This window comes from Grammomys surdaster, unplaced genomic scaffold (genome assembly GCF_004785775.1).
Source record: "Grammomys surdaster isolate TR1022 unplaced genomic scaffold, NIH_TR_1.0 267, whole genome shotgun sequence".
Classification (NCBI taxonomy): domain Eukaryota; kingdom Metazoa; phylum Chordata; class Mammalia; order Rodentia; family Muridae; genus Grammomys; species Grammomys surdaster.
The window spans coordinates 4,376,112-4,386,597 of record NW_021604708.1 but is presented as its reverse complement, the minus strand read 5'-3'; the positions used below and the strand labels follow the sequence as shown (position 1 = coordinate 4,386,597).

The following is a 10,486-nucleotide window of genomic DNA, read 5'->3' as shown; positions in this document are numbered from 1 at the left end:
CTCAGCAGGGTACACTTGAGCACCTGTCCTGATTTCCATGAGTGATAAACAGCAATATGGAAGTGTCAGCTGAATAAACAAACCCTTTCCTCCTCGATTTGCTTTTTGGTCATGGTGTAATTTTGCAGGAATAGAAACCATAACTAAAGTAGTATCTTTATAAATGAGTATCTTACAAAAGTGGAACCTGAAGTTCAGAGGACAAGAATTCTCAGAGCAATGTAACTAGTTACAGAAGAGGGCTGGGAGTGCATGAGCCAGACTTCCAGCCTCAGATGGCACATGAGCAAACAGCGCTGTGTAGATTCTCCAACATGAGAGTAATAGGACAAGACTCTCAACATGGTGTCTGAAAGCTTACCATAGATGCTACAATATCTGGATTTATTTGAGGGAAGGGCAGGAATAGTGGAGAAATGAGATTTAAATAATTTTCACGAATGCCAGTGAACAGAGACTCACACTGATTCTGGAGAGAAATTACACTGGATTCAAATTACAGGAGCAATAACTGTATCTCCCTGATAGCAGATACTTGATAAAAAGACCAGAGAACAGTCCATGCATAAAATACCACACATCAAAGGAGTTCTGTGACAGTAGAAACTGATAAAGTGCTGTAACCTTGAAATCACTTTGGTAAAAACTGTTGGAATACAAATCACCTCTGAAAGGTTTGACAGACACTTAAACTTCTGTCAATACATTTTCACCCTAACAGGATCACTTTGTGGATGCACAGAACTCTCCAGTGTCATCACCTTATAGCTGATTGACACATCCAATCAGCATGCCCACCAACTTATAACCCTTTGTGCATCAGTCACCCAGAGGCTGTACCATTTAACATGAGTGTGGCCAATGAGAGCATCTCATGGGAGTTCATTCTCTTAGGGTTTTCAGACCGGCCATGGCTGGAGCTACCATTCTTTGTGGTGTTTCTAGTGTCCTATATTCTGACCATCTTTGGAAATATGATGATAATTCTTGTGTCCCGCCTGGATTCCAAACTCCACACACCCATGTACTTTTTCCTCACTAACCTGTCCCTGCTGGACCTGTGCTACACCACAAGCACAGTCCCACAGATGCTCGTCAACATCTGCAGCACCCGGAAGGTGATCAGCTATGGCGGCTGTGTGGCCCAGCTTTTCATTTTCCTGGCCTTGGGTTCCACAGAATGCTTTCTCCTGGGTGTCATGTCCTTTGACAGGTTTGTAGCCATCTGTCGGCCTCTCCACTACTCAGTCATCATGCACCAAAGGCGCTGCCTCCACTTGGCAGCTACATGCTGGATCAGTGGCTTCAGCAATTCAGTATTACAGTCCACATGGACCCTTCAGATGCCACTGTGTGGTCACAAGGAAGTGGACCATTTCTTCTGTGAAGTCCCTGCCCTGCTCAAGTTGTCCTGTGTGGATACAACAGCTAATGAAGCTGAGCTGTTCTTCATCAGTGTGCTGTTTCTTCTAATACCTGTGACTCTCATCCTCATATCATATGCCTTCATTGTGCAAGCAGTGTTGAGAATCAGATCAGCTGAAGGTCGGCGAAAGGCGTTTGGGACATGTGGTTCCCACCTCATTGTGGTGGTACTTTTTTATGGCACTGCCATCTACATGTATCTGCAGCCACCATCCCCTACTTCCAAGGACCGGGGGAAAATGGTGTCCCTCTTTTATGGGATCATCACACCCATGCTGAACCCCCTCATCTACACACTCAGGAACAAAGAGGTAAAGGGAGCAGTCAAGAGGTTGATGACAAGGGTCATCTTGAGTAGAAAATAGGGATGCCTGAATAATAGCCCTATAAGTATAAGTTTTTACAGCCTGGTAAATTATATTGTTTTCTTCTTTACTGAACTATTGTGATGATTTCCATCAAATAAAGTCTTGCTGATAGAGGAATATACAGTGTTCGCCTGCCAGGATATATCCATTCACAAGCCCTGAGAAGTGACTCCTTATGATTCTCCCAAACTGCTTATCCTATAAGCTTCATATTTTCAAGCTGTATACCATTTGTGTGTTGGTGAGGATTCCTAGATATCTCAGGGTCTAAAGTAAAAATCTGAGAATCCTTTTTACAAAAACAATGCATTTAATATACATGCAGAAACACTGTCATGTACGTAAACATGCATCCCACCCTTTAAACACGTGCAGAAGCTCTAGCAGAAATCTGTAATGCTAGCTCTAGACTCATCTTCTTGAGCCCTGGGTGAAAACTTAGCATTATCTCTACACCAGCACAATTTAAAATTCACAGAGAATTGACCCCCATAGTTTATTTAAAATTTTCCATGATTTTCTTTTTATAATCTCTACCTCTATTAAATTGAGGTCATATCCTGTTTTATCTACCAAAAAATAAGTAATAATAATAAAGCAATACTTTAAACTTGAGTCAAACTTCTTTTTGAGATTTTAAGTGATTTCTCCTATATACATATCATTCCTTCTTATTAACCTCTAAAGAATCCATAGTTCAATTCATTTTAAAAAGCAGTCTTACAATGATGCCCACTCCTGTCCACTGTACTTCTTTTAAATTTTTATGACATGTGTATTGCATGTGTCTCTGTGTGAACGTGTTGGATTCCCTGAAACTGGAATTAGAGACAGTTGTGAGAGTCCATCGGGGTACTGAGAATTGAACCTAGGTCCTCTCAAAGAACAGTGAGTGCTCTTAACCACAGCTCCACTATACTTTTCTTAGGCAAGAAGAACATTTTTTTCTATCTGTAAATTACCTTGAGTCAGCACGACTGGAATTAACAGTTCTTTCATATTACTTTCATAATTCAACAGTGCTGAAGAAAATAGTTCTACACTAAAAGCCATAACTGATCATGTATATTATATGTTAAGCTATCATTGTTTCAATTCCATTTCAACCAAACTTATATTAAAATCAAAATATGCAGTGAACACTTACACTGAGTCCTACAACCCTCAGGATTTCTAACACAGTTGTTCTGATATGTGGCTGAGAACTTGTCTTTCTGCAAATCCCCAGAAAAATGTTGATGTTCCCTAGCAGGGACCAGACATTAAGAACTGTTCTACTAACAGTTAAAGAAAATAGCAACTATACTGAGCACCTATCCTTTACTTCTATTAAAGGAAATTGAAAAGAAAATGGTAGACAATACTGAGAGTGTATTTTGAAAAATGAGAGGGTGTTTTCTAAGGAAAATGTGTTCTTACCTTAAGGTCCAAGTAAAGGAAAGATCACATTTCCAGAGACAAACTTTTATATCATTTCAAAGTCAGTACCAAGTGGCTTTTAGAGATCTTTGAGGAGCTGGATGTTGTGTCTCTCAAAGGTAGGATGCCAAGGAGAAAGGCACTGAACACCATGCCCCATCATGGCCTTCTGAGGATCATCTGGGATCAGATCAGCCTTCAGAATTAGAGTGAGGCCAGCATAGGCTGTATACTGGCCATCTTGATCGAAGCTGGAGGTGGAGTTGGAGGAATTAGCAGAAGAGAGGAAATGAGGTATTTTGTTTTAAAAAAAAATGAGCAATTTAATTGATTCAACACACTGTACACTGGTAAATTTTAAAGGGATTTATATCTAAATCCTATAAATACTTTCCTATTAGTTGACATATATATGTACATATGATACATATTTCATGATCTCTCCAGGCCCTTCTTGTTACGCTTTTGTACAATGTAGAGCAAAAATGACTGAGGAGGTAGAATAATTCTATGTGCTCCTATCTGGGTTAAAACCCCTTATAAAACTTGACTAGTAAAATGCTACTCCTTTAAAAGGATGGGTGGAGTGAGAGAAAATAGTTCTAAAGATGTGAGACATACGATTTAAGATAAAACCAACCAATAAGTGACTAGTATTTAACCTAAATCAGTATATATACATCAACTTCATTTTCTGCTCTAAAAGGTTTTGAAATATGATTGGCAATACATTCCCTATAATCCTTACCTGGGAGAATGTACTAATAAGTTATTGGTTGTAGCTCTGATATTTGCATTTTAATCAGTCTATTTTGCAACTAAAATGCCTTCATAGAATAGGGAACACGTGAAGAAGTGAGCAATCGAATACCAAACCTCTTGAAGACTTTTTATGGAAGGCATGAATTCGTTCTGCATGGAGTAGGAAGCACTTTGAGGTGATGTCATTGACATTAGCATTAGAAGGGTGCTCATGAAATGTAGTTTCTTTCATAAAGAGCAGAATTCCTACCACTGGATAAAAATCAAGAAGTCGATGTTAGTATAATGGAAGAAAGGACTCAGAAAAATACCGACACTCTACAATGCTTATAGAGTTGAGTATCTGACAATCCTGGAAAATAGAAATTTATGAAACAAGGCTAAATTAAAAATCTTCTCTCAATTCTGGCTCCTTTAACATTTCTTTCTCCACATTGTGAACTTCAATAGAATCTCTCTCAACCTGTCTCATAATATTCATGACGCCATTTGGAGGCCATCTAAATAATCTAGAATAAGTACCACTGCTTAAGAGTCTCAGTCACATCTTTTGCTAATGAAGGTAATAAAAGGTGTGAAAGTTGCCTGTAAATCGACTTCATTACCAAAGGGAGATCATCACTAAAACGCCGAGCCTGCTATACTATTCTGGATCCCATAGACCCTCATCTTCTAAAGAAAGAAAGTTAAGTTGTTATTTTCTAGAGTCTTGATCAAATTGACAAGAATGCACTTAATTTTATTTTTTGGTTTTCTGAGACAGGGTTTCCCTGGGTAACCCTTGCTGTCCTGGAACTTGCTCTGTAGACCAGGGTAGCCTTGAACTCACAGAGATCTTCTTTTTATTAACCGATCAGAGATAATTGGGGAGCATTCTTTACACCACACTGATACAGGAGAGCCTTCAGTATTCATGACAATACCTGTGCCGGGACTGTAACTAGATCTCAGGGAAATGGAAATCAGCATCTGAATACACAGTGCACAAGACCATGTACACATAATGTACAATTCTGTACACAACACATACAAATAACACGACTTCAGGATACATGAGGAAAATCTGGAAAAGGAAAGGAAAAGCTGTCATTTTTGATGACAGCAGAATATTTTGGCAGATAGAGGAGCAGCTCCAGGTGCTGCTTTTTTTGTTAGGAACTGACGTTGTCAACAGGCCTGGGTCGGAAACATAAAGAACTTTACATTAACAACTTCACCTCCATCAGAGACTTTCATCATCCAAGACATTCAGTACTCATAACTCAGGATGTTGTGGTAGCTACTGTCATCCAGTTACCACCAGACAGAATGCCAGTCATGGAAACCAGGAGAAGAGACACTAGTGTGTAAAGTGTCATGAAAGCTATCTAGAGCAGCTTTTCTGATGGACGTGGCAGAAAAAGCAGAGATAGGTAGCATGGGGTGGGCTGAGTGACTGGGGTGTACTGGAGACAGGGAGAAGTGGAGTGATGGATTTGTTCAAATGAAGACAAGTGTTCAGAAGATGGTCATAGCAGGGTGTTTCTAGGATGGAGTTTTAGCTGCCAGATATAAAACTGCCAAATATGTATAGGATCAAAGCAAGAGATGCTGGTTTTCTTACTGAAGTTTTTGGGCAAAAGCGTGGCCATGATGGGAACTAACAAGATGGGAAGTGGAGAAAGGTAGAGAAAGATAGATATAAACAATCTGTCTTTGATGTTTAGACATGAGCTTTATTTGGGTTTAAAGAGGGAAAGGGTTCAGGCAGAGGAAAGGCATGTACAGTGTCACAGGGTTTGCTCAGAGTGGGCTGGATGATCGATCCATGTGTCTATTCTCCCAGGTTCAGGAACATTGTTATCACTCTTATAACTGGGGGTAGGAGGGGATGGGGGAGTAGGAGAGGAGCGGTGAGCTGACTATAGCAATGTTTGTCTTTCATCTTCTTCTGTTCTTTTTTCTGTTCTCCTACAACCCCAAGCCCAAGGCAGGCCACAGAACTAGAACCCTTCTCCTCTCAAAGAGTTTTAAACCCCAGGAATATTATTTCAGACTTCCCCTTCTATTCTGTGTAGCAGCTGGCTAAGAAGAAATGATATGACCTGATGAGACATTCCAGGAGGGTCTGATCTTAAAGGAGTGAGGAGCTAATGCTGCACGGAGAGGCCAGGAAGAGTCTGTAGCCAGGCCATCCTATGGCTCCCATTCAACCTATTTCTGTTTGTACAGCACATTTTTACTGCCCATTGCTGCCTATATTATACTTCAGCAAATGCAATCCTAAAGATAGATTGGTCTCCCTGGGTCTTTAAATGGTCTTCCTCTTGGCTCCTACAACATGTCAAACTTGGTTCAAATCTATTTGCTATGTTTCTTGCTTATTAACCTGTCTCCTTAATTGAGGTGTTATCTTTGTGCTTTACGATGGACAGAAAAGGAATCGTCCCTTTGATACGGTTACACTAGAAAAAAACCAGCTGTGAGGAATTTAGATGAAAGGGTAGCACAATCATATCATATAATGCTTTACTCAGGGGATCGTGTTGCTTGGCTTACGCTTAAAGGGGCCAAAGGTTAGTTAGTGAGCACTCTGTCCTGACCAATGACAAGGATAATCAATTTAGCTCATCACATGTAAGACAAATAATTAGAATATAGCCTTGCTGTAAGTGAACAAGAAGATCACCTCCTAAAATCTCAGGGGAAAAGGAGACAATCCAATCAGCTTCCAAAGGTTGTCGTATGATCTCCACATGCAGACCATGGTACACACACACACACACACACACACACACACAATAGTAATAATAATAATAATAATAATAATAATAATAATAGTGTAAAACAAGAAGAAAAGTGACACATGAGGGGAGATACGGAGATAGAAATATTACTTCTGAGTCCTCTCCTCGGGGGTTTCTTTACTTGAGTCTCCAACCTTAGCTTTACTCCTTTTCACATTGGGGAAATTCTTTCTGTGCAGATCTTATGATCACAGTACTCTATGGCAGAAAATCCTTTCCTCTTTTGCAGGAGTACTTTTTGCTCTTTACAATAGCGATTTTGCATTAAAGTTTCTCCTAAATGTAGAGAGACCTTTTTGGACTTCTTAGCGCTGGAAACCCTAATAAGCCTTCTGGGCAAAGATATCTTAATGTCATAGTTTCTCTTCCCAGTAATGATTCTAGAATCTCTCCTTCCTCAGTGTCTGTGGGTTTTGTTTGTTTAACAACATGTAAATAAACATACAAAGAAACCCTTTATCAGGTATGCTGAACATATTTTCTGCCTGCCTGTGGCTTGTTTTTAGATGTCTTAACAGTGCCTTTTGCTGAACGAGTTTTACATTTTGATTCAATGCTGAATGTTCTTTCTCCTCTATTACTTAACTTAGGATTTTGAGGCCACATAGCTAAGAGTTTTGTTGTTTTTTGTTCTGTTTGTTTGTTTGTTTGTCTCATTTCCTTTCTCTCCCCTCTTCTCTCTGCTTCTCTTTACTCACCACCAAGCCCCTCTCTCAGCTTCTATCCCAACATGTATTTGGAATCCTAAAGATTTCGGAAAGCATTGTGACACTCTTTCTACTTCTCCAGAAATTTCTGTCGGGCTGTACATTTATATTTCACCCGGGCGGTGTCTGGAAGGAGGCCCTAGGCAAAACCAGATTTAGTATGCTCAAAAGAAATACCAATTACGGCCTCGCTCACACATTCATTTCGACATTCCTGATCTTTTATAGAAAAGCTTCTAATTTTTTTGGATTTTTCTATTGATTAGGTTACAGCAATCACATCTTGAACTTATTATACAAAATAATTTAAGACGAGTTCATTTTTATGTTTTTATGGAAGTCATGGCTGTGCCTTTGGGGAGAAGTTATCCTTAATTGGGATCGCTGCCCTCGATTTTCCTAAAGGACTTTCCGGAGCTACTTCTGAAGTCAATGCAACCTTGACTAAAACACTGAAGGCCAAATCCTCATTCCTACATCCGCCCCTCCGGTCTTCCAACCAGTAGGGAGCAGCACTGATCTCACATACCAGTGCGCGCCTTGAAGTTCCTCTCTTCTCTTTGTTCCGCTCTTTTGCACCCTTTCGTTGGACTCTCTTCTCATTCCCTTAACTTTTCTTCATCGTCCTGCTCACGATCCTTTAGGATCCACCCAGATTCCTAAGGGATTTCTGAGAATTGCCTCCACTGAGGTGATATTCACGGGATCCGCAGGTGCCCACCTCCTTACTGCCCTCCTGGCGCCTCAATACCCAGGATCACCCTACCACCCAAGTCTGTCAATTTTTCCACTTATGAAGGGAGACTTACGATCTACAAGCTGGTGACTTGCAAGTGCCTGGGTCACCCGGTGGTTGCAGTAAACTAGAAAGAAGCATTACCAAGAGTTAACAAAAAAATGTAAGATGATATTAATACCTATTTTTTAAAAGAAGTAATATTTTAATATGGAGTTTTGTATATGGCTAATGTAATCACTTGTAAGATTACAAAGCTACTCGTCAAAGCATTGGTGGTTCAGTGGTAGAATTCTCGCCTGCCACGCGGGAGGCCCGGGTTCGATTCCCGGCCAATGCAAGTGCTTAGCTTTTTGTTTTTCTGTAAAGCACGTCTTGAAAATACAATCTGCCATAGAATCACTCGTTTTTCCTACTTACATTTTCGATTACTCGTATATACTAATCATATTTTAAATAAAATCGTTCTTTCAAATGAAAGGATAGTAACAAGTAACTAGTAAGTTAGTAACAAGATATTTTCTTAAAGAAACATTGAATTTTACTTATCTGCCGCTATTTAAAATAAAAATCTTTCGGAGCTCATTTTGCTATATCTAAATCACTAACCTAGCTAATCACTAAAAATCATAAAAGGCTGCAAAAGGACAATGTTTACATACATGTATAACAGTATAATTTTAAGGCCATTGTTTGCCTCTCTAGCAGAGTGGCGCAGCGGAAGCGTGCTGGGCCCATAACCCAGAGGTCGATGGATCGAAACCATCCTCTGCTAGCTTTTTTCCTTTCCTCAAAGTTTTAACAACTTTCTACTATTTTCTTGCAGAAACCAAAAGTAATAACTAATTAAAGCATGCTGTACTCAATATTCCTTCAATATGAAAACAGCGCGCTTTCAATGAACTGTGGGATGGTAACAGACTCAGAGGTGATAAGAAACCCAGCTGCAGAAGTAGCATGTCTCTGTGTCACTAAACTGCATACAACAAACTTCCCAAGAAACTATAGCCAGCTCCGGTTTTAGAGTGTCTGTGAAAGTTACATGGAGTAGCCTTTTCCTCCTACTCCTTTTTCCTCCTTGGTGCTTATCACCACCAGCCCAGTATGGTGTTTATTCCTTTATTTCTTTAGAGCTTTGGACGTTGCCTATGGAGATTTCCCTACTTCAGATTTTTTTTCTATACAGGAGTAGAAAGTCTGTGTCGCTTGGGGAGAATTGAGTGTCGTCCCTGTTGCGGTCTGGAGAAGGAAAGGCCACACATCAGCCCTACCTTCCTTTCTACAGTCAACATTTGGAAAAAACAAAAACAAAAACAAAAAAACCTGGCATCTTATCCGTTATAGTCAAGCTCTATCGAGCTGTAAGATATCCTGATACACCAAAGGCAGCGAAAGATCCCCATTACTCTTGTTAGGTTATTCCGAGAGGACACGCTGGAATTTTCCATAATGGCTCCGAGCCAAGTTTCCTGTGTCAGGCCTGGGTGCGTTTATCTCCCTGTATCAGGCCTTGAAAGCACCAACCCCCCCTTTTAAGTTTCTAAGCCCTGGAGGCAGAGACTACGAGGGGTCACTGGGCATCCTAAAATGAACCACTGATACTTCTGATGAAGTATTTTACAGAGCAAAACTCAGAAATTGTAACACAACAGTAACAGTTAAAGTTTTAAAATTTTAAAGTTTTGCTTTCATATAATCCCAGCTGCTCACCAGATGCAAGCTGACTTTAACAATAAATTACTGGACACCATATGGGGACATTTTTTTCAGGGGAAAAATAGAAATAAAATTTAAACCCGGTATTGATATTTTTCCACTTAAAATGTGTGCTGCCTTCGGGAATACAAACTGGCACCTTTTTCCTTTTTCTTTCTTTTTTCTTTTCTTCTCTCCTTAAAATCTTAATTGTTGAGATGTTAAAGCCAGGAGGAAACAGTTCTAATTGTCAGTCATGATCAGAGAGATAAAGAGAAGGGGCCATTGATTCGTCAGACAACCATTTTAAATAGAATTTGAGATCCTTGCTTCGTGTAAAACAGACTGGAGGAGAGAGGGAAGGAGGGGAGATAAGGAAACCGTTGGCAGTTCATTTGCTCAGGGATCTGTAGTAGGGAGGGAGGAGTCTTCAGGTGGGTCCTTGTTACCTCTACCCTCTTCCCATATGTATCTAGTAAAACAGAAGAGAAGGGAAAACCCACTAAAGAAAAGGGAGGGAATTTCAGAGACAGGACTGAGAAAAACAAGTAGAAGAGATTGTATCACAAGGCACAGGTAAACAGGTGA

At 40.1% G+C, this 10,486-nt stretch overlaps 1 protein-coding gene and 2 non-coding genes across 3 annotated transcripts; all 3 read left to right on the top strand.

Moving 5' to 3' along the window:
• The first annotated feature begins 816 nt into the window (after positions 1-816).
• On the top strand, positions 817-1,804 carry LOC114628340 (olfactory receptor 2B2-like). The gene has a single exon (XM_028776320.1). It carries the CDS (start codon positions 849-851, stop codon positions 1,788-1,790), a length of 942 nt encoding a protein of 313 aa, XP_028632153.1. The 5' UTR covers positions 817-848; the 3' UTR covers positions 1,791-1,804.
• A 6,668-nt stretch (positions 1,805-8,472) lies between these two features.
• Positions 8,473-8,543, top strand: Trnag-gcc. Its single transcript has one exon. It is a non-coding gene; the product is annotated as a tRNA-Gly (tRNA).
• Positions 8,544-8,906: 363 nt separating this feature from the next.
• On the top strand, positions 8,907-8,978 carry Trnam-cau. The gene has a single exon. It is a non-coding gene; the product is annotated as a tRNA-Met (tRNA).
• Positions 8,979-10,486: the final 1,508 nt, after the last annotated feature.